The sequence below is a fragment of the Blennius ocellaris genome, assembly GCF_963422515.1.
Source record: "Blennius ocellaris genome assembly, chromosome: 17".
Taxonomy (NCBI): domain Eukaryota; kingdom Metazoa; phylum Chordata; class Actinopteri; order Blenniiformes; family Blenniidae; genus Blennius; species Blennius ocellaris.
In genome coordinates, this window is record NC_137666.1 from 15,525,946 (window position 1) to 15,550,834 (window position 24,889).

The window sequence follows — 24,889 nt, forward strand, 5'->3', positions numbered from 1 at the left end:
AAGTGATGGAAACAAAGCATGTTACAAACCAAAAGTGTGGGGAAGTTTATCACCCCAGCAGTCCTTGAGCTGCACTGTTCACTTTTGCCATCAGATCACAGAAGTGGCTGCAGCTGAAGTCAGTCAAACAGTATTTTTGTAACCTTCAGGAACCAGTCTAACCACTCTGCAGACATGTTGGCCCATGCTGCTTCAGGCTCGGCTTTATAATCACCTGCATTTCAAAAAGAGCCCCCTCCCTCCCTCCCTCCCCCCCCCCCAACACAATGAAATTCCTTCGCTCTGCTGCAAGAATCTGGCTGCATGTGTATGACAAAATCAAACGGCCTCACGCTGCTCCCCCGAATGTTTGAAACCTATTCAACTTCTATTTGGCCCAGATCTGACGGCTATAAAACTTGGCTCGGAACGTCCCGTTTTCTCCGGGCTGACTGCGATGAATAACAGCGCCGAGGACAATATTGTGGTCTCGCCGAGCTCTTCTGTCTGTGTGATCCCTCTATCAATAAGGAACACAGGCCTGTCAGAAGGCCTGCCAACTGTCTGGCTGTCCGCGCAGCCGGCTCTCTACGCAACATCTGGACACAGATGGTACACACTGATCACACACACAAAATACTTCCACACATGTTTTGGTGGTGCTGGCAGACACCAGCAGACGTGCTGCGATGCACTTCAATAAAACGCTGGTGCATGTGTTTAATCCAGACAGTCCCACATATTAATGTCCTCCTGTGTAGTTCAGTTACATTTGTTTTCAATATCACTTTCACTGGAGCTGAGATGCGCAACGTAATGTGAACACACCGATCCGCCATCATGTTATGACCTTTTTTGCTGTCAAAACTAGTGAGCGGTCACTGATCTCCAGTCCAGTCGGGTCCTGAGTCGAACCATGACGGGTATCAACCAATACAACGGTTGCACGACATCAGATGGAAATTTAATAATCTTGTACTCAATGATCTGATTTATATAACATTTTCTAATTTATGACAGCTGTGACTGGGTCCTTTTATTTTATTTATAAAAATTTTTTCACTCATTTCCCAGGTGGGCAGGCACTCAAGTCAGTGGGGCTTAATCTGATTGGCCAAATACGTTGACATGCATGGAAACATTATTCATCGCAGTTTAGTCTTTTGAACATGTTAATGATAACTTTGCGATATATTCTGCAGCCATAACCCATACTTACGTGTAAAAGCCTAATTATAGCTGTGAAAAAGACAAAAAGGCAAATTGTATTCTCGCCATCATCGGAACGCATCTCAGCCTCTGACATGATGGTCCTGAGCATGTGTGGCGCCATGAGAGCAACACTAATCTCACAGGGAAAAAGTATTTCTGCCACTTGGATGAAGGAAATGGTAACTTCAATATGAATGCTCACTTCTTCTCTTCCCTTCTATAACAAAACGCTCGCATTCAATGTCCACTAATAAATCACAGCTGCTAACAGGTGCCATCATGCAGAGATAATCAGTATTGTTCTGTTTCTATGTTCTAATGTTCTGGCTGACGGACGTATATAAAGCATGAATAATAGACACAACAAATGCACACGCACTCACACACACACAGTGCCACATAAGCTTTTTTTTTTTCACAGGATTTGGACACATGGTGAAATGTGTGAGTCGCAGCCAAGGATCTGTTGCCTCTCATGGGAAATATTCACATTCCTTTAATATGTCTGCCCTTTAATAAAAAACCACCAACATAAAAGGTCGGTCAAGGATCAGTGTGTAAAACGACTCATGGTCAGGGTACTTAATGCGGCCGCATACTGACTGGCTCGAATCCAGTGTGTGGTCACGCTTTACAAATGCTGAATCTCTAACAGTACGACTTCGCCGTTGTTTTCATTCCGAGCGCAGTAAAAAAATATAATGAGCAAACATAATGATGGAAACTCATTCGGTTCGTCCTGGGGAGCACCGGAGATCTACATAGACGGTCGTGTTCAGTGTGATCATGTCGAAATCTAATTAAGGCCCTTTAACTGCAAATATCACTCAATTATTCCCAGTCATATGTTATTCATATGGTCTGGCACAGCCAGCACACCGTAAACATCGCTGCCCCGGGGCTCAGCAATAATGGGAGTAAATGGTGGAGTTCACTGTGAGTCAGAGGTGCGTATGTGCAGTCGGGCCATGCATCAGGGCTGCATCAGGGCTCCCGAAGGCCTGGAGCCGCTCATTGATCCACCCCCCCCCCCCCCCCCCCCCCCCCACCCCCCCCCACCCACCCCCACCCTCCACCCCATGTTCCCGGCCAGCCTCGGTGATTGATTCCCGGTCAGCGCTCAGGAGATGGGGAGGCCCGGCGTGCGCTGACGGAGCCCGGGGAGGGTGACCTGGAGGGCCTCTGTGTGTGTGTGTATGTGTATGTGGGTGTGTGTAAGGCCTTCGGACCGAGTCAAGGAGGCTATTTCTGGGGAAGCCTTCACAACAGGGGTGGAGGGATTGAAAGCTCACATTCATTACAGGAGGAAATTAAGGCCACATCTGCTGCTCCTGCCTTGACCACTAGGCAGAAGATGATGGGAGGGAGTGAGTGTGAGTGAGTGTGAGTGTGAGTGTGAGTGTGTGTGTGTGTGTGTGTGTGTGTGTGTGTGTGTGTGTGTGTGTGTGTGTGTGTGTGTGTGTGTGTGTGTGTGTGTGTGTGTGTGTGTGTGTGTGTGTGTGTGTGTGTGTGTGTGTGTGTGTGTGTGTGTGTGTGTGTGAGAGAGAGAGAGAGTGCGCATGCGGAAGGTGAGGAGGTTAACAGATATTGGTGTTCAGGGAAGGGTTGAAGGGGGGGCATGTAGGGGTGTTGAACACTAACTTAACATGCTATTACACAATCTGTCATACACACATGCACACACTCGCGCACGTCTCTATTAACCCTGAAAGCAGGAATAAATTCCCCGGCTCCATTTGCAGTGTTCAAGCCCGTAACCCGCCGAGTTCTCCAACATCACCGCCGCCGTTCATCAGCAGGCCTCGCTCCGTGTCACTTTACGGCGGCAGAGCCGAGGGAGGGGGGGAGGGAGGAAAAAAAATATGAAAATCAATTTTTTTCTAATTAACTTTGTAAATTTCCAGCTGAGCTGTGAGACGTAGGGGCCGCGCGTGTCGTGCCGAGTCCGATAATGAAATCAATTAGGTTCAAATTGTTTCAGGTGACTTTTAATGAGTATCTAATATCTGCCTGAGGAAGGAAGGTCAGGATATCTGTTTGTTATTTGTGTTTTTTGTTTTTTAAGTGATGGATCGCTCTCTCACAGGAGAGATATGGATGGTTCCACCCTGGGGGACTGGGCAGTGCTCCAAAACAAACAGCCTGGATGTAAATCCTTGTTGTTGTTTTGTAGTGGGGGAACCTCTTTAACAGCACCACAGGGGTGACCCAGTTTGACGACTCTCTTCTTCTTCTTTTTTTTGGGGGGATACAGTAGAATTGCTGTTTATTAATTCCTCCATGAAAGGCTTGTTTTTATTAGAGCGGTACACCTGCGTTTCACACTCGAGCAGGAAGGATTCTTAATAACAGTGAGGTGGGACTTATTGTGGTCTTTCTTTCCATGCTCTCATATTCATAATTTACACCGCTCCCTCTCCTTCAATGGCCAGACTCCCAGCCTGAGGAGCTCGTTAAGCTTTGCCTTACAGGGAAGACTAATGGATGGCAGAGAAAGCCCCCCTCAGGACCCTTTAGCATCGTTTCTGTTGGTCTGCTCGCTTAGTATTCACTTATGTATTTTCACCCTACTCTGAGCACAATATCATGAATAACCATTGCTAATTCATAAACACACTTGGCGATACGGGACCTCGTTCATAATTATCCGAGCTGTAGAAAAGCAGTTCCTCTCCAATACCATTCCATTAGCAAAGGTAGTGATTTCCTCCAATGGGAGGGGGGGATCCAGCCTGCATATTTAATACCAGTATTTCCACTCGGCACCAGGAGACGTGGGAAGCAAAAGGGCAACACATTTACTCTAATAGCCTGGTCTCTCTCTTTGGGGCAGATAGAGTTATTGTTACTTTGCTCCCTCCTGCCCCCTTTTTTCCCTCTCTTTCATTGGCTTGTGTAACAGCATCTCTCCGTGGGGTTCTGCGGGCTCGGGAAGTCAGAGAGGAGCACATTCCTTTCCATCCTCCATGGCCTGTTAGACGAAATGGCTTTTTGTCAGCCGTCCCGCGGTCATGCAAGGCAGGACCGAGTGACGAGAAAAGTCCCGGAATACAGCGAGGCTCTCAGTTCTACTCGTCAGTAACCGATTCTATGAAAATAGGCACAGAGCAGCCCCGCCAGAGGTGCCTCTGCTCTTCCCTCGAAGCGTTTAATTTGCATTGGTTTCAAAGCAGCGCTTGTACCACTACACGGTCTTGCTTAAAGGCTTTTCAACGGATTCTTCTCCCAACGAGAAACTTCTTCTTTTTTTTCTTTTTCTTTTTTTTTTAATGCAGAACAACGCTGATTTCTAGCAAAGTTTGTCCGATGATTAAAAACAAAACACCTGCTTAGCAGTTTTAACAGTAAAGAGAAGAGAAAGCTGTGTGGCCCTTTAATATTATGCTAAATTGTAGAGTGTCAAACATATGGACCCAAAACCAGACGTGGGCTGCATTTAGTCTGCTCGACATTAAAACAAGAAAAAAATTAACATTTCCGATAGATAAGTAACTGCAGTCCCTCGTGTGTCCACTGGGGGTCGTGCGGTTTTATTTGCAAGATGACAATGCAACCCAGATGGCAGGATGACTCCAGATCAGCGGCGCAGCAGCAACAGCTTGCTACTTCATAGATAAACAAATAGCATTAGCATCAAAGCCATCGTGTGAGTTTCTGAAATTGTGCTAAAGATTCTAAAACTCCATCGCTCCTGAGAAGCCACGGCCCCTTTCCTCATTCTATTCTGAAGAGAAACATTGTAGCACGTTGAATTACAGATTAACTTGCATTTTATGGCTTGAAAACAAAGAGAAAACAGCCGATATGTATGAGTTGGCATGCTTGTGTGGTAAGGATGCAATCGACTTGAGTTTCAATCCTCGGTTGTGTACAGAGCAGCCAGCCTTCCCTTTCAACGAGCTCAGCCGGGTGGACTATTCATAAGCTATCATTTTGATGGTCTGGCCCACCTGAGATGGAGCCGGCCTGCACGTGAGGCCCTGAACTAAAATGAGTTGGACACCTCGTATCTGGGGCCTGTGCATGTTTATGTTTTGTTTTTTTCCCATCCACGGAGCCCTTCCTCTTGTTATGCAGTGTAAATCTGACTGAAATCAGTCTGGGAGAACTGCATCCTGGCAGGAGATTTGACTGGCAAATTTGCCGTGTGTGTTCTTTCACACATGCTTCCTCGACTGTTTGCAGACGATCGCATTTTATTTGTTTTCATTCTCTAATGTTGTGTCGCAGGCATGTCAGCCACATCTCATTTTGTCATTGAGGGTCTTCTCTATTTTTCTTCTTCTTCTTCTTTTTTTTTTTTTTGCTCACGGCTGCGGCTTCCTCAGCTCCCAGCCTCGGCGGAGGAAAAGGGCTCCGGTGACCCCGACGACCCCAATCTCACTTGAGACAGATGAAGCCGCCTCTCGCCTTCTCCTCCATCCCTTTTCCTCTCCTCCGTCCGCCTCCTCCCTTTCTCCTAATGACGTCTTTGTGCCGGCCGTGACGAACCAAACACTCGGCAACTTTCCCGGGGGTTGAAGGATAGCCGACGGGGGGGCTGGGGGTGTTTCTGAGCACCCTGGCACATGTGTGCGAGCACGTGTTTGTGTGTGGTGTAAATATTGGTGTCAAACGTGGAGGGCACGCCGATCAGCCGCCGAGAGGACGACGCAGGAGAGAGAGAGAGAGAGAGGGAGAGCAATTATGTGCACTGCGCCAAACACAAAAGCTCGTTGGTCGGCCGCATAACAACAGCCTCTTATCTGGTTTCTCTTTGTCTGCCTTTCTTTCTTAACTCACAGCGTCACTGGGAAACATACACTGCGTATGTATACCCCCCCCCCGCCTCCTCTCTGGCTGTCACTCCATTCACCCCGCTCTGTCTCTCTCTCTCTCTCTCTCTCTCTCTCTTTTCTCGGATAATTTCATGTGTCTCGTTGCTCGCCAGCCTTCACGACAAGCTGAATGTGCCAACCAGGCACGCTGGGCTGAGGAAACGCAATTTGGCTCTGCCCAGCTCCCTGCGGACCAGTACTACTCTTCACACTGTCACTCGTTATGAGACTTTTTTTTACTAACAAGGCATGCGTGCTGAGATGCAGGATGAGATTGTGTTTCAAGACAATAATTCGCTGAATTCGGTCCTCACAGCGACGCAGAAGACACTTGGGATTGGCACTGCCTCGCGCCGCACAACACACAATAACTTCTGTTATTTGTCGTTGTTGTTTTTTAGGGGCGGGGAGAGGTAAATTAATGGGAAAGATCTGTCAAGGTTAAGTGTTGTGTTTTGGAAATGTGGCAGAGAAATGAAGTAATGGAGCGATGCTAAGGAGTGATCTGTTCCTGGCGGAGGCCGGGCAGGGAGGAGTTAACGGCATGCTGCTCCTCTCCTCTCCTCTCCTCTCCTCTCCTCTACGCTTGATGACATCAGTATTGTCTCTGCATCCATGAAATTAATTTTTCTAATCTTAGTCAGCAGGAGCGGGGGAATTTGCACACATTAATATGGAACTCGATCTGTACTCGCCCACTGCTGCAGTCTCTCTTCTCCTCTTCCTCCCTCCCTCCCTCCCTTCCTCTCATCCTCTTCTCTCCATCCATTTCTTTGTGTTTTCCTGCGTGAAACAGAAGGCCCAACATGCGCAAGGTTTTAAGCCTGTGTGGATGTGGATGTGTGTTTTTTTGGGGGGGTTTTTCTCGTCGAGGAGGCCGAGGCATCAAGCGGGGCCCCGCAGTGCTAAAGGAGCTGCGGAGTCGCTCTGCTGCTCGGTGCAAATAAATAACGTAGACGAGGAGGCTCATTGTCCCAGCAGACCAGCCGGCTCTGGCTGCAGCGTGTTGATTCTCCAGAGGCAGACGTGGCACCGAGGATAAAGAGGATCCAGTGACAATAATTATCCTTATTTGTTTCTCCTCACAAATACACACAGGCTAAAATGGTTTCATTACACAGGAATTAAAGCTGCCATTCTGCACAAGTCCTTTCAGGAGAAAAGAGAGGATAATCAATACCAGAACGGCATCTTGGGGCTAATTTTCATACACAATCGGGTTTGATGTGGCCTCTTAAGGTGATATTTTCACACAACACTAATTTGGACCCAGAAAGTGCCAATTAGGTCTTTACACGTAATGGTTGCAAATATGAATCGCGTTTTATTTGTACACATGTGCGAGCTTCCAAGTACACAATGCTTCAGTGCACCGGCACTCAAGGCAGCTGCGTCTTCACTGGAGGGTTTTTCGGACCACCATAGTGTCTCTTCCTTCTCCACCAGCAGAATTAAACAAGAGGAAATGGATAGAAGTGCACATTGTAATGCAGATTGAGCCTCTATATCACAGCTTCTTTGAGTCCTTAAAATGAATCAAATGGAGGAAAATAGCTGTATCAAGACCACCCACATAACCAAGTTGTTTTTTATTATGTGATACACAGGTTTTTTTTTCAAACTTGACATTTGCTTTGCGACTATCACTAAACACTACATGGATTGCCTTAATTGTGGTACCTGTATATACAACATTTCTTTTTTTTTTTTTTTTTTTAAATCAAATGGTGTAGTGTAATACAGGCTTTCCGAGCTATAAAAACAAGATTCCATCACAGCTTTGAAGTAAAGGATGAAAGTGGTTTACAAGAGTAAATAAAACAAATTAAAAGGGAAGAAATGGATATAACTGGTTGTAACAAGGCCACCTGTATGACCCGGCTGGTTTCTAATCTGATGCTCGATGAAGACATTTGATAGCCGTTTGCTGGATTAAATGTATTATATAGGGCAGATTTCAGGTTAAACAGCACAAATTGCATCATTGCCTCCTCATTTATTTACATTGCTTTGATTCATTTAAACAAAACAAACGCATGCAGTGAAATACAGGTTGCATCCTCTATTTCCTAGCTTCTTTAACGTTACACAACATCCTTTTTAAGTAAAAATGGTAAGCTTCTGTTGCATCTTGGCGTTCGGAGACGCTGAAAATGCGATATTTTGAAAACGCTCTGTCTCCATGCAAACGGAGGAAAACGCAACTTTTCTGAAACCGTGCTCCTGCGCATGCGGAACCCCGGCTGGACTGACGAGTTCTTCTGCACAAGGTTGATGGACAACAGCAGAGTGTCATGACCCCCAGTCCATAGTCTCCTGGGACTTGGTAGTTTTAGAGTTGATAGTCAATAATAACAATCCAATTTCTTCCATTCCCACTTTCCTGAAACAAAAACGGTGCGTTTTCACTTGAAACATTGTTGTGTAAATAAAGCCATAGATAATGAAAGTGAAATAAAATGAAAGAAATGTACAGAAAATAGTTGCACCAAGGACACTTACATGAGATGGCTGCTTTTTAATGCGATGCATGAAATTTTTTGTGTTGTAAAAAATGACATTTGCTTCGAGACTGAAGACAAACAAATTCAATTAGCATATAGACCAGATTTCAAAAAAAGAGTGCAGTGTAATCCAGGAAAGGGCTCTATACAAACAATAGCTTCTTAAGTTCTTTGAGACTCGCATATAGAGAGCAAAATTGTTTTACTGTCGTGGAATGGAACAAAATAAAATAATGTAGTGCAGAGAAATCGCTTTAAGAAGATCAGCCACATCAGCGCCTGCTTTTACATGTGATGCATCGTATTTTCGAAAGGGAAAGAATTGACATTTGCTTCGAAATGAAAGATAAACATATTTGATAAATGTTGACTGGATTGACTTTATAATAACATATGCAGAAGATTTCAAAGCAATAAAAAAGCTTTTTTTTAAGGCTTCCATGTAGATAAACATTTCCAGTAGTAAAATAAAATGAAATAAATTTGGCAAGTTGGGTTATATCGAGACAACTCAAGTTAGCAGACAGGGTTTTCTTTTTTGTTTTTTATGTGAAACATTGTATTCTTGTAATGGAAAAACTGAGCATATTTGATAAATGTCGGGTGGGGTTTCTTTATTACAGCCTGTAAAGTAGATTTGTGGTTAAACTGCAGTAGTTCTGTTGTAACCTCCTTTTTTTCCCGAGCTGCACACAAACCCCTTGTGAGCAGTGAACTCCGGGTTGCACCAGTTGACCCTTCACTTGAATAAGAAAAAAGCCCTCTCGAGAAAGTGTTACCTATCCAACAGGAAAAATTTGTTGATCGAAACTACATTAAACCAGCAGGTGATAAAAGGGACCATAATAGCCCACTGAATTGCTCTTTTGAGGTTCAGACCATTTCTGAGGTAGCTGTCGCTCAATAAAGCAGCTTGTAGCCTATAAAGAACATATGAGGGAACATCTTTAATTATGTTGTTGGTTGTATAGAGAGCGCCGGGCTGCAGGAGTTCGGGGAAAGCGTCGGGTTTTCGTGGGAAGCGGCGCTGCAGCCCTGCAGGCGAGTGTTCGCAGAAAGGAAACTCTGAACTCACTGTACTCTTACTGCTGCCGCTGCGTGGGTAACCCTGCGTCCGCGGCTCCCTCCACCGTGTGACTGTAAATAACTAAAATGTAAGGCTGATGGAGACAGGTGATGATTTGGTCGTGTCGTGTGAAGGACAAGGATAGCCGCGGCCGCGGACAGGGTGTGATTTGCTGGCTGGGATAAGAGGTTATACTTCCTCTTCTGGTCTGTGCAGCCCAACTTCTGCAGATTTATTTTTACAGCAGAAGGGTGGGGGGTGTAAAATGCATCTCCTTTTTACAGCGATTAAACCAGCAAACTGGACACAAAAAAAGAAATAAATGGAAATTAAAGTCCTAAGTAAAGCAGGGATACCATCTCTCAGTGAGATTAACTCTAAACTCACTCATCTACCTCAATGCCAACATGAGCAAGATTCATGTCACAATGCAATTTGCATTCATTCTCAGCAAACTCGACATGACAACATAGAAGAAAAGTGAAATAAATTGCCAAAATCCAATGTCGGCATCAATTATGTCATATTGGTGACCACAGGGCCCGGAAATCAAGGGAAAACAACCAAAACTTACAAAATGAACTCACTGGATCATTGGATCTGCAGACATGCGAGAGGAAACAGCCCAGTCACAGCTGGTCTGAATTTGGGGCAAGAGAGAGAGCGCTGTGAATTGGAAGAACAAATTTCAAACAGTTGTACTTCCTGTAGCCTGTCACAATAAATGATATTAGCGTCGACAGCTGTTGGGTAATATATATACATTAACCTATACCGATAACGAGGTGCTTACAATTTATAGACCCGAATTTTCTGTAACAGTTTTTGTTTTACACTCAAGCTTATTTTACGAATCAGCAAATTGGATCATTGTAGTTACACTTAATAAACATTTATAAATGTGTTTTTTCATTAAGTATTTAAGAGTTTCTTTCTTATGATAAATAACATTTATAAACCCCCTCATATTTATAAAGACCTCTTGATCTTTCCTGCTTGAAGCTTTCTGGCGTCACCCATTGGAGGCGTAACCCACACTTTGGGAAACGCTTCTGCATAGAACAATAAACGGGGACTTTCGAAGAGACAAATACGTCTGTATATAAAGCTCTGGAACCATTGGGCCTGTTCCACTAATGCTTTTGAAATAGAGCGTATGTGTGGCTTCCCCAGAGTCGATAAATCGGAAGATTTCCCTCCCCTAATAATTCCCCCTATTGAAAACGTAATTGTAATAATAACCATTTCCCAATATTGTTTTATGTTTTTTTGATCCCAGTGTGCGTTTCATAATCCACATACTGGAGCCTTTTGTGCGCAGCATTTTTTGTCTCGTTCTGATTAACAACTTAGCACATTAAAGCGAGAAGAAGCAAAAATAATTTTCACAACATAAAAAAAAAAATGTTGTCGATTGAGCTCAGAAAAGCAATTTAGCAGGTTTCACCCCACAGTAATTTCACCCATGTTCTTGTTTTAATGGCTTTGTTTTGTAAAAAACAAAAAGAAAAAATATATCAGGAGGGGAAAAGAAAGAGAAACGCTCACGAGAGTCAGAACGCTGGAGAGGAGTTCATAAATTGAATTTTAAATTTAGCAGTTGAATTACCATTGTCTCCCATGCCTCTTCCTCCTCCTCCTCCTCCTCTTCCTCCTCCTCCTCCTGCTCCTCCATCGAATGGCGTGCCCAGATGAACAAAAGTGAAAAACACATTTGAAGAAAATAAAAAACAATTTCTGTGTATTCCCTCTAGTTCTTTATCTGCTGTCCCTCCCGGCACAAACACAACTCACTCCGTGTCATATTCATAATTTTTTTCCTAAGTACAGTCATTTCTCTGAGGGGAGGGGGAGAAGAAAAAAAGAATAACATTTCAATTTGTCAAGAATTGTTGTGGTTATTTTTTTTTCTCCCCCCCCCCCCCCCCCCCCCTTACCTGGTGGTGTGAGGGAGATGTTGGTCATATCTGGAGGAGAAAGGCTGCAGAGGGCTGAAATCTCATTTAGTGGAACTTGTCATGAGAGCAGATTTGAGGCTCTGTTTGGGGAGGCGGAGAGTACTCACTCTTTTTTTTTTTATTCCCCCCTCTTGCGTGGACAGGTGTGGATGCCTGCGTGTGCAGACGTATCACATGTAATTCGATTGTGCCAGTTTTATTCAAGATTTCCCTGTACGTGTGCGGCGAGGAAGCAGGCGTGAGATGAGAGGGAGGCAGCGAGAGAAGAAAAGAGCCGGCAGCACAATCTGTGGCTTGTGTGTGTGTGTGTGTGTGTGTGTGTGTGTGTGTGTGTGTGTGTGTGTGTGTGTGTGTGTGTGTGTGTGTGTGTGTGTGTGTGTGTGTGTGTGTGTGTGTGTGTGTGTGTGTGTGTGTGTGTGTGTGTGTGTGTGTGTGTGTGTGTGTGTGTTTAATCGTGTCCACTTCTCTGCCCCCAAGACTCTGAGGTTGTTTTCTGTGTTCACTACTTTTTTCTGCAGGTGTGTGTGTGTGTGTGTGTGCGTGCACTTGGCAGCCTTCTGAGGGGGATTTACTTGTGTTGGTCTCAGCGTTTTTTGGCAAACGGAGGACCTCTTGAGATGGATTGGTGAACTGGATGGAGAGTGTGTGTGTGTGTCACATATCACGAGTGGCACAGTGCCCTGGATTTTCAGAAATTGAAGAGCGTCACCCTTTTACTGCAAATAGTGCTTAGTCGACCTGCGTGTGTGTGTGTGTGTGTGTGTGTGTGTGTGTGTGTGTGTGTGTGTGCGTGTGTGTGTGCGTGCGTGCGTGCGTGCGTGCGTGCGTGCGTGCGTGCGTGCGTGTGTGTGAGAAAGAAAGAGAGCAGGTCATGTGCAGCACTCCATTAGGAACGTATGACCAGCATCAGAATGAGTGTAAACAAATCTCTCCTTTGATGCTCTCTTGCTTTAACTGGCTGTACTTCACAGTTCTCATGCACTTAAAGACTGTCTCTATTTTAGCTGCATTCCAAATGAAGTTATTAGCTTTCTGTTATCTCTGATCTGTGCTGCTCCTCTCTGCAGGGCTCAGTGAGAAAGAGCAGAGGCGGCCCTCTGTCCAAAATAGAAAAAAAAAGCAACGTGGCTTCTGGAAACATTGCTTCATTCATCAGTGTTGATAATAAAGTGAATCAAAACAAAGAAATGAAATGCAGCAGTGTCTTTGTGAGGAGGATCATAATGGAATGTGTGAAAATGCTTACATTTATTTCTTTTGTAAAAAGGAAGATTGATTCAGATAAAATGATGAGAATGATGTCAAAATGAAAAGGAAAGGTGAATGAACTTCAGATCGACACTTTCAATACATGAATTCATTCAAGAAAAAATAGAATTTCTAACTTCAGATAAATACATTTTAAACAAATTGAAAAAATAAATAGATAAAATGTAAAAATATATCAACCATATATGATGATATAGGAAATGTAAAAAGCTTATAAATAATATAACAAATTAGATACATTTTTTAAAAATAATTCAGTGTATCAGAAGTAAAGTGAAAAAAGTAAACTATGTGACTTAAGATGGTAAAAAAGTTAAATATATTAAATAGGTATAATACATGAATATATAAAATAATAGGTAAATAAGTGGATTTTCTTAAAAATTGTATTTTAATCTCAACATGTTAACAAAGCATTGCATTTAAATGTATTTTTCCCATATTTTTTTGTCATATTGACAAACTAGATTCAGTCCCAAAGTTTTGAATTTATTCTCAGAGAACCACATTTTTCCATCAGCATCTTTCATCTCTCAGAACATTTGACTTGATTTCGTTATCATAACAGCCCTGGCACAAAGAGGTCTAATCATTCTGCTGTTGAACTTTGTGACAATTCAGATCGTAGTGGTTTCACTCATAAAGAAGGGATAGAGGAAAGAGCACTGAGTGGCTGTAATTCATAAACCAAAGCCATTTTTTATTCTTTCTATCTCCAACCTGGGCAAGACCCCCCCCCCCCCATGCTGTGTAATAACTTTACACACTCAGGCGCTCTCGTCCCTCACTCCTCACTCTCTCGCGACCCAAACACTCTTTCATGCCTCTCACTCCCCTTCCTCTTTCCGCGCTCTGTGAAATAGTACAAACTACTCCTCGCGCACGCCTCAGTAGACAAAACCACTTTAAAGGCGGCGCGCCGGAGCCGTCCACACGTAACCTGCTGAATAAAGTGCTCCCATCCCCCTGACATGTCTTCTTGATATTAGCCTGGCAATATGAGGCAGCGGCAATTTCTCCTCCACACTAGACGAGGTGATATTGAGTTGGGGAGAAGGGAGGGAACTGAGGAGGAGGGCAGGATGAAGAGGAGGGCAGGGGGGGGGGGGGGGGGGGGTAGCTGGAGATGAGAGAAGAGAAGTGTGTGTGTGTGTCTGTAAGAAACAGTAGGAACAAAATGTCATAAATCACTCATGATCCTGCAGAGCAGAGACGAACGGAGGGGAAGCATGACAGTACAGAGGGACGAGAGAAGGAGTCTACATTATCGGCCCAGCAGACAGACAAACACGCAGCTACGGGTGACGGATTAGCATTAGCACCGCACTGGAATTGTCCGATGGCTTACTGAGACCACAAACAGCACTGAGAATGCTTCTGAAGTCCTCACAATGGAATAAATCGCCCCACCTCCCCTTGGAGTGCGTGTGTGTGTGTTCATATCGGGAGCAAATTCCCCGAGGGGTAGCCTTTAAGAGCAGGTGCTTTGACTGCTCGACTCCACCGAATTCCCCTTTTGGGACTCAATTCACAAGCTTAAAGTGCTGAGTCACAGTGGTAATGCTAAGTTAGGATACCTGCCACATGTGGAAATGCAGTCACTATTTAGAAAAGAAGAATGCTGTTTTACTATTTATAGCCTTGCACTGTAAGAGTTCACACAGCTATGGGTAACGGATGAGCATTAGCATTGCACTGGAAGTGCGAAACGGCTGACTGAGACACAGAAATGAATACAAAAGTGGTTCTAAAGTATTTACCATCACATAGAATACCTTGAATAGAGCGTTTATTTTCTTGTGTGTGTGTGTGTGTGTGTTCATAAATGAACGTTTGAGAGCGGGTACTTTCACAGTTTAAATGCCCTGAACTGCCCTTTAAGGATTTGAACTGGCAAGCATCAAATGCGAAATCACCATGATAATGCAAAGTTGGGATACCTGCCTCATGTGGACATGGAGTAATTGTTTTTATAGTAAGAATGCCTTTCTCAATGCATCTGCTAGTGAGTGAACACTCAGCTATGATTGATGAAGCTCACAGTAGCATTATTGAAGAAATGTGCAACGTCACTAATACAACAAGTAAATCCAAAAATAACAATAAAAAAAATTGCATTGACATTGTCCAATAACCCACTGACCCTGCAAACAATCCCTGAAAGGGTTTTGAATTACTTTCAATGATATGACCTTGAGGACTCTTCTCTATCCCTCGTTGTGGTTGTGTGTGTGTGTGTGTGTGTGTGTGTGTGTGTGTGTGTGTGTGTGTGTGTGTGTGTGTGTGTGTGTGTGTGTGTGTGTGTGTGTGTGTGTGTGTGTGTGTGTGTGTGTGTGTGTGTGTGTGTGTGTGTGTGTGTGTGTGTGCGCTTCTTATATGTGAAGATAATCGAGAAAGTCCGTAATTTGAATGCCCTGAATCCCGTTTTTTGGAGCTTAAAATGCCATATCATATCATTGCTCATATTACAGTCATCATGTTATTGCCACATTAACATACCTGCTACATGTGTGCAAGTTGTAGATTCTTTTTCTATAAACAGAAAACATTTTCATGCTAGTTTGCTGTGAGCAAACGAAAGTTCGAGGTCGAGTGACAGACTTGCATTAGCATTTTACGGGAAACATTCAATACCACTCCTGAACAACCACTGAAATCATTCTGAAATACTTACATTGGAATAGATAAACAGTAGCACTTAATGTGTTTCCCCCTTTTATTGATTTTTAAACAAAAAATTATTTATGTGTGTCCATACATGAAGCTGATTGACTGAGGTGTGGCCTTTGACAAAAGGGACTTTGCTTGCTACACTGAATTAATGTGTGTGTGTGTGTGTGTGTGTGTGTGTGTGTGTGTGTGTGTGTGCTGGTTCAGAGGAAGTTAATTCCCCTCGGTGTAGCTTTTCAAGTGCAGGTACTTCGACTGCTCAACTGCACACAGTTTCGACTGAGCGACTCAAAATTGCAAGCTTAAAATGCAGAGTCACTGTGGAAATGCACGTGCATGTGTAAATGTAGTAACCGCTCCTATAAAAAGAACACCTTTCACTTTTTTTTTTTGCCTGTTTGCTGTGAACCAGCTATACGGGAAGCGACAGGAGAGCACCGCACGGTGATTATTGGCTCCGCCGGGCTGTGGTTGTGGGAACAAGGCCATAGGGTTTTTATTGCCATCGCTTCCCACTGCTTTAAAAGGCATTTACAACGCTTTTAAAGGCCCTTTCAGATGTTAAAACAAAGATATAAGCAGGGCGTTTTAATTAAATCATGATATTTTGGCCCGCCTCCAGCTACATTTGCGGTGCAATAAACATCTTCGCCCGGGTTTTGCTTTGTTGCTTAGTTATGATCAGCGCACGTTAATTTAAAGCTTCCACTCGTCGTGCAATTATGAAGTAAATCAGCTTGTGGCTTGAAGTGTGTGCACTAAAGTGGACTTTGTTTGAGGGGTTTCCGAGTTGGCAGATGGTGGATGGATTCACTTATATGCCTCTCATCCAATCACAATGCGGCGTTTTGAGTGAATCGAAATACCAGAGATCGTTAATTGCTCTTTTTGCCTCTACAGGTGTCCTCCATGGACTTCATGGCTATGAAGCGCTCACAGCTGTACGGCATGGCCAACAATCCCTATTCCGCCTCCCAGCAGCCCGGTGGCGGGCCGTACCCCCCAAGCCAGCCGTACACGTCGCCCCCTCCACACAGATACCCCATGAGCTTACAAGGGAGGGGCCAAATGGGCATGGGCGGGATGCAGTACCCCCAACAGCAGGTATGTCCACAAACTACGCTTATGTGTGTGTGTGTGTGTGTCTCCCAGGACACTCCCACGCCTCTGTGGTGCCATTCCCAGGTATTGTAGCCCATGTTATAACCGGTATTGCGGTGGGACGTTTGCCTTTCGCCGAGAACATTCTCCGGCGATGTTCCCCCGAAGGCTCGGCGCGCTTCAGTCGAGACGCAGCCTAAAATACCAGGCAGCACATCTCACAGCCTGACATGCGGCGGTGTCACCCGTCTTCATCACTCACTGTGTGTGTGCGTGCATGCATGCGTGTGTGTAATGCTCTCTATGTAGTAAACATAGGCACAGCAGCACAGTCGGCCCACGTCACAGTCTGTCTGTGTGCTGCACAATAGGTCTGTGTTGGAGACAATAGCGCTTCTGTCTCCTTTATTGAGTCTTAAGTAAATCCCATTTGGACTTTGTGTGTGTGTGTGTGTGTGTGTGTGTGTGTGTGTGTGTGTGTGTGTGTGTGTGTGTGTGTGTGTGTGTGTGTGTGTGTGTGTGTGTGTGTGTGTGTGTGTGTGTGTGTGTGTGCGTGTGTAAACAGCCATAGAATGAAAGTGTGCATGTATATTGGACTGCGTTTTATGGATGTGCTTGCGTGTATATACGTCCCATATATCTACCAGATGTGCGTGTGTGCGTGCGTTTTTGTGCGGATATGACAGTTCAGCTCCATCAGTGCATTCTGTAGTGAGCCAGTGGTACTGAGCAGCACTGTGTGAGAGGGAGGAGAGCTCAGTGTTCCCTGCTGTCACTGCCTGCTATATTTAGTCAGCCCGGTGTGTTGGTCTGGACTGAAACACATCGCACCGGGGCGAGCGAGCTTCCACACATAGCAACTCTACAAAGAGAGAGAGAGCGGAGCGAGACACACATATGGCCTGACAGACAGTCTTGGTGTATTGTTAAATATGGTACAAATGTGCACACAGACACTTTTCACAAACATTCTTTCACAATATGTAAAAAAAACCAACATTTTTTAATTTTTTATTTAGTTATTTATTTATTATTTTTGCACTACAGAAGTTTTTCTCTGTTTAAGACATTTTAATACACTATTAAGAATTGCAGACCAGAGCTGCATAATATATTGCAAATGTATCTTTATTTCTATAATATGCGATGTACATATTGCATAAGACGGACTGGACTACAGCAATGCTCCCATGCACTGTGTATTCAAGCTCTGCATGCCGACATATTGGCCAATCAGATGATGCAATACTACCTCAGAGTCCCGCCCACTGGATGCATGTGAATGTGTATGGTAGTAGAGGAAACTGAGACAAACAAAAAAAAATCTGGATTAAAAAGGACTCAGAGCTCACACCTATTTTTTTTTCTCATGTCTTCACTGGGATCACATGTTATTGATTCACACAGATTAAATATTTAGAGTTGTCAGTATTTATTGGTTATTAAGGTATTATCTTAGTAGTGCATGAATAGCCATGTGAATCTAGTCATTTGAAAAATAAAACAGATTTCCTTTTTATTGCTGCAACGTCGTTTCATACCTGGTTCAAACAATGCAGGCGTCAAAAGCAGAAAAGTCCAGGAAAAATTACCCCATTTTCACAACTTGCTCTGTTTTTTAAATGCAAGGAGCAAGAGAAAAATCACAGTCAATGATTAAAGTTTTATAAATTACATCTGTTCACATGGAAATGGCAGAAACACTAAACACGATGTCGTTGGGATGCCAGGCTTGTTTTTGTAATGACGGGTGTCATGCAGACGGATACCCAGAATGAAGTGAAAGTTTTTAAACAGGGCTTAGGATCATATTCTCAAGATTCACCAAAATAATCACACATTTGTTGCTCTACAGTCGAAAACAGTCATATTCAACAACTGGCAGAAATTATGGATACCCTCGCACATTTTTCGACAATTCCACAACCTTTAAATCAAGTTCAGGAAAACTAAATAGAAATCTATTCATAAAAATGTGAAATTTAATCATACAAAAGTTGCCAACCTGAGTCTCGGTATTAATTTCCGTCCTTCCATTTAGTGACTGGGAACATTTGAACAAATAAAGTCACACTCACGCTAATCTGTCAATGGAAGTAATATCTCTCTTTTGAAAAGAAACATTGTGTTGATGGAGAGCACGTTAACAAATGTGCTTACAGAGACGTCAGTGTATACTTCAGGGGGAAGTAGAACTCAGATTGTGCCTGTGAATCCTAAAATGTCTCAGTTGTGCTGAGAGACACATAAAAAAAAAAAACACATCAGCCTTTCTGTTTGAATGTTGTCTTTGGAAGTGTGTTAAATGCTGTTTTTAGGGGAGTATATACGAACCGTGGCTGCAGCTTTATCTCCGTGTTTTGCTGCATTTCTCAACCTCTGACGCATTTTGATGACGCTCACAGAAGCTTCAAAATGAGCATTATTGAGCTTGATCAGGGGTTGCAGTGCAGTTTGAAGTGAGTGGGGGTGTATATGTAAAAAAAACACACCGTGCATGAAGAGCGAGGGGTGACGCGTAATGACATACAATCAGTCACACACTCACACTCACCAAAAAAAAAAAAAGGCTACATCCCCGGTGCTGTTTTGTGATGAAATCCTGGGGCGGATTGCATGGGGGGGGGGGGGGGGGGGGGGGGGGGCTGTGGTCGGGGCAGCAATCACTGCCTATGGAATGTAATTAGTTCAAATAGAATTAGTTGCTCACTCTGGCTATAGCCATGGGAACTGCATTTCGAAAGTTTCTAATTATCTGGCTCTGGCTTTAAAAGCAGCAGCACCACCACATTGCCTATCTGCAGCCGGTGAAATCTAGCTCACAGTAATGAGTTTGGAGGAGGAGGTTTAATTCCGCGCTCGCAGATGAGCGTAATGAGTCTCACCTACAGAAACGCGGTCAGGGGTCTGATCGGAGGGGGGGGGCGTGGGGGGGCTGGGGAAGAAAATAAACGCTCCAGATGTATACTGCGAAGTGTACGGCGCGTCTCAAAGTCATGGTTAAATATACGTTGCTGCAGCTGCGTCTGGAGGAGGACAAATCAGCCACCGCAGACTGTTTCTCCACCCAGATGTTGGAGGAAGAGTCCCAGGATGAGCTGCGAAGAATGATCCAGGCTACAGCTGCATCAGCGAGGGGGATTGTGGGTGATGTAAGACACACACACACAAACACACACACACACACGCACGCACGCACACACACATGCACGCACATGCGCACATACACACACAACCAATCCCCCATGATGCATCACACTTCAGGGCTGAGACCTCAGCTTGTCACAGCCAAGCATGCTGGGATGTTGCCAGGCAACGTGACGTCAACAAAGATAAATGTGTGTACGTCTATTTCTGTGATTTCCTGGAGACGCGGTGGATGTATGTAATCTTGTGTGTGTGTGTGTGTTTGTGTGTTTGTTCACGTTTTAACAAAGAAACAAAAGGTCTTGTTTGCTTTTTAATATTAAGCTTAAATCCTTTTATAATTATGCCTCACCTGCTTACATGTGAAGACCTCAGTAACACATCTTACATATTACATCTGTTTCCTCTACCAGAGCTGTTGGATGTGTGTGTCTCTCTCCACTGCGTTGGAACGATTTTTCATTGGATTTTACAATTGACATGCATTGGATGACAACAATTGCATTGCATATCATATTAACAAACCACCCTATTAGAGATATTTTATTAGCATATGTTGATATGTAGTGGGAATGTGTGCGACTAAATGGTTAAATCACCTGAAATAGTGTTTTATCCATGCAGCAATCCACCACTAGCCACTTGGCGAGGTTTAATATCTTATCTCTATTCGAAACGACGAGATAACACAGCTCATCGCAATGACAGATCTGCTTCCACTTAATTTAGTTGAAGGTTTAAACGCTACCGGAAGTTTATTTGTTGAGGATGAGAACATAAAATGCTAATATCGAGCATACTGTGCAGTGCAAAAAGCCTTGCACTTCAGCAGCATTTAAAACATGATATAGATGTTGAATATTGTGATTAAAGGCTTCGGGGGCTAATTTATATATGCAATATATTTAAGGGACGCTGTTCAAAACACTTAATCAAAAGCGTAATCAGTTTTCTGAGTTTTTTTTTTTTTGACCAGCTGATTGATCATACTTTTCATTTTTCTTTAGTCAACTTTGAAATTAGTCATGGATGCTACAAATCGGCATAGCGTTTTAATTTTTGCTCAGTTTTTGAAATTCCCAGCTCATCCATGTCCCTATTAAAATCACTGTTACTCACATCAGATCTATGCGGCTTCTCGTGTTCATCTTCCCAGTGAAACACCTTATATACTATTGCTATAGCTCACTTCCTTATTCCACTCTGCTACGTATCTGTCTAATGACATCGTAAAAATCACTCGATGCATATTAGAATTCCAAAATTCTTCATCATAATTGACATGAACTCAGTAATAGTGCTCTGATTACTATGTACAACAATGTGTTTGGAAAATCTAGTCTAACATAAACAGACTTTTTGTTGTAGATTAGAACAAATGTTCAAAACTGAATGATTAATAAAGTAAAAAAAAAAAAAAAAAAAACCTCTGCTCACAGGTATCATATGAAGAGTTCATTTTGAAGCATTTTTTTTGGCTGATAGTGATAATGTGTCAATAATATTGTGCATCTTTAACAGAGATCAGGCTAAAATGATCCATTACTGTATTTAAAATACATATTTCGACATCTGATCACTTTCAGACAAATGTTTAAAATCCAATAGGATTAAAAGAGACATATTTTTGTGTTTCCGATGCATCCCAACAACCATTAACAATAATATAATTCAGCATTTATCTAAAAATGACTACATGAGTGGCTTTGAAAAGCCCTGCTAGAACTACGTAGGTAGAAAAAAAGAATCTGGAGCAGTGGAGGTGAAAGGCTGAGAGCACATTGAAAGGCTTGAGTTTGAACCCCTGAAAACACCCCGAGTGAACTATTATCTTAATGTGGCCTCTCACAGTGGAAAGGTTATTTCTGCAGGTGTGAATGAACTCGCCTTGTGTGGATTCATTGTTTCTGTGGGACTTTGTTTACCTGTTCAGGCCCTGGAGCTTGATGTCAGCAGTGGCGATCTCATGTGCCTTCTACACATGCGTGCAGTGTGTGTCGATGTAACACACACACACACACCGACTCATTCTTAACACTGCATTTCACTACCAATTAAGTGCTGCAGTCTTCATATCCTTTCCCTAATCCAGCCAGAGGAGGGGAGCTCAGATGCCAATCTCACTGTGGATGTCTCGGTAAGGAACGAGAAAGAATTTAAAAAAGGAAAAGAAACTGCCTCTCCTCCCCAACCAGCCTCCAGCAAATAAGCCTGGAAGTTGCATTAGGTGTAGTTAACGTCATGCTGCGTCTGTATGCATGTTTGTGAGAGACAGTTTGAGTGTGTCGGAGAGGGTGTGAGACGAGACTGTGTGTGAAGAGTGATAGGAGCCAGAACAAATATATCAGCAAAAAGAGAGAAGAGGGAAAAGAGAAAAAAAAAAAGGAGAGGAAGAGGAGGAAGTAGAAGAAGGAGGCGGGTGTCTTGGGGATGACAGGCCACACGAGGAAAGCGTCTGTTTGGGAAGTGGAATGAAGTTGAAGCCGGAAAGAAAAAAAGGAAAAAAAAAAAGAATGAAAGAAAGAAAGAAAAAACAAAAAACAGTGCCGCCAATTCTGAGCGTAATTTCCTGTGATGTCAAAGTTGGCAGATGGAGAGGAAAAGGAATTTGAAGGAAACATTAGTGTTTGATGTGAAAAAGAGGGGAGGGGTGATGGAGTGGGAGAAAGAGCAAGAGGAAAAACAGATATCCTGGGAAATGTGAGTGAGCGAGAGAGCGAGAGAGAAGGAAGGAGTGTCGAAGAGAGGGGGGGTGATTGTGTCAACGAGTCAGGCAGAAACCATTACCAGTGTTTGGCTGTTTGTTCCTCACACTCTGAGCCATCTTAATCGAAGCCAAGCATTTAAAGTCAAGTGGAAATGTGGCTGACCCTCCACCTGTTCGCTGCAAACAAACCACAAAGCTCCCATCCGTCCTTCATAGCTTTTATCCAGCCACACACCTTTTTTTTTTTCTTCTTCTTCCCCCAAACAAGAAATATTACTTTTTGGGCGTCATCTTTATTCAGTAATCGTCAGGGGGGAAGAAACTGAGCAATGATGCATCTGTGTTCTCTTAAAAGCATGGCTGTGTTCCTTTTCAGCTGGACAACAGCTGTGTACATTCCTCCTCAATAAGAAACAGTCAAATATGCCTCTAGTCTGTTTTCAGTCCTTTTTTGAAGTGCATCAGCACATGTTTTTACAGTGATTTGTTTTTTTTTTTCTGCAGCAGCAAAATGAAACCAACAGGAACTTATAAAGTGACAGCTAATTGTATTATCCTTTCATGTCGATAGATGTGTTGATTAGTTCTCAGCTTAAAGCCCCATTTCAAGGGAAAACGCATGGTTTTGGTTTCAGATCATTTTCACATGTACGCAAGGTTTTGAAAACGATGTCCGCTTTGATGGAAATGGCAGAAACACTGAAGACAGTGGAGTTCGCGTGCCAGGCAACGAGTTTGCTCTGTTGGATGTTTTTGTAGTGAAACCACACACACGCGTACGCTATTAATATTAATAATGCAGGTTAGATTGTTGATACAGGGGACGCTGAACTATAAACTACCAAGTCCCGAGAGGATATAGACTGGGAGTAATGCCACTCTGGACGCCGCCATTGTTGTCATTGTCAATTTACTACATCCGCACTGCACATGCGCAGTAGCAACGTTTCAGAAAAGTGGCATTTTCCCCCTTTTCCACGGAGACGGTGCTGGTGTATTTTCAGAAATGAGCTTTTTCAGTGACTCCAAGCGCAGTTGTTGGGTAAACGGATCCCCAAAACGCAACAAATGTTTTCCCTTAGGAAAAACACACCTGCATGCTATCAAACTCAGAACTTCCTATCAGGAAAGTGGGACATTTTTGAGAACTCAAATAATTTGGCAGTACTTTTGTTAGTGTTTGCACTTCCACCAGAAAAAAAATCTTATTTTTTCAACGACGCATTCTGGAATAAACTAACATTATCATTGTCAAGGTGAAAAAAAGACTCGATTCACTGCCCTTGACTAGCCGAACCCAGTTTTTTCCATAATTTTTGGTGGAATGTTTTTCACCTTATAACTAGTTATAGTGTCTACATTTTTTCAATAATGATCTGCTGTGTTTTAACGACCTTCCTCAACTGTCCCACTGCTGATTTTGCTTCGTTCACTTCTAAAAATGTGCATGAACATAAATGATAGTGTTCTCCTCCATTTTCTCCTTGTTATAATATATAGAAAATGTGAATCTAGGAAAAGGCAGCCCCCTGACCCCCAACAGTGGTAATTCTGGAGCTCCCTGCTGAAAACTACTGGCCTTCTATAGCATAGTTAGTTGTGTGTCCGCATAGCCCAGCTGCATGAACCCACCGAGATTGAAGCGTTACTCAATCCAAATTGCCATAACAGTAATTAATTAGATTTTATTGATCCCCTTTCCATGTCTAGTAACCTACTCCAACTTTGTCCCTGAGGATGATTCCCGTGGTGCGGCAGGAACGGCTCAGATGCAAGTATTAGACACGTGATGGCAGCTTCCCCATCAAGGTCCCGGCATCACAAGCGCTCACTTACTGTCACGCTGAAATGGCTCGCTGCAACAGTTGAATAGACGAGAGCAAACATCAGTACCATTTATATTTCTCGCTTACTTCCAACTATGACAAGCCAAACACAGATAATACTGTAAGTGATCCATTAGTGCCGGGGGTGATGATTTTTATTATCGGCTAATGCGCTCACAGCCACGCTGCCCTCTGTTGTTATGTTTTGGATTGCAGGCATCATGAAATGAGCAAATAACCAGAGAATATGAAGAAGTTGTCGGGTCCTGCTGGGACACTTAATTAGCCCTTTATTAGAAGCCGAAAGGTCAGTCCGTTTAACCTATAAACACACACTTTCAGCTCGAGCATCAGTCAGCAGGTAAATATTCAGGATTTTCTCCACAGGTGCCTCATTAGAGTCATTGAGATGTAGGCCAATATCAACTAACGGCATAGCTAATTGTTGTTGGGTGAGAGGCTTCTATTTAGCCGGCGCCCTGTCTCTTGTTAGCTCACTAATCTTCCTGATTCTTCCCTCCGAATAACTGAAAAGATAGAAAAAGATTGGAGCGGGATTGATGGATGCTTGACAAAGAGTGCCGGAATAATTCACCCTCAACCCATTTCATGACTTTGACTCGATCAGCTATG

The 24,889-nt window shown here is 43.5% G+C and overlaps 1 protein-coding gene across 3 annotated transcripts in view; it reads left to right on the forward strand.

Annotated features, from left to right (window-relative positions):
• arid1b (AT-rich interactive domain 1B) overlaps nucleotides 1–24,889 on the forward strand; it is a 227,996-nt gene that overhangs the window by 18,718 nt on the left and 184,389 nt on the right. For all 3 annotated transcript variants that reach the window (XM_080512800.1, XM_080512801.1, XM_080512802.1), the window contains exon 2: nucleotides 16,376–16,579. In XM_080512800.1, the coding sequence (XP_080368926.1) occupies nucleotides 16,376–16,579 (204 nt within the window). The remainder of the gene's footprint in view (nucleotides 1–16,375; nucleotides 16,580–24,889) is intronic.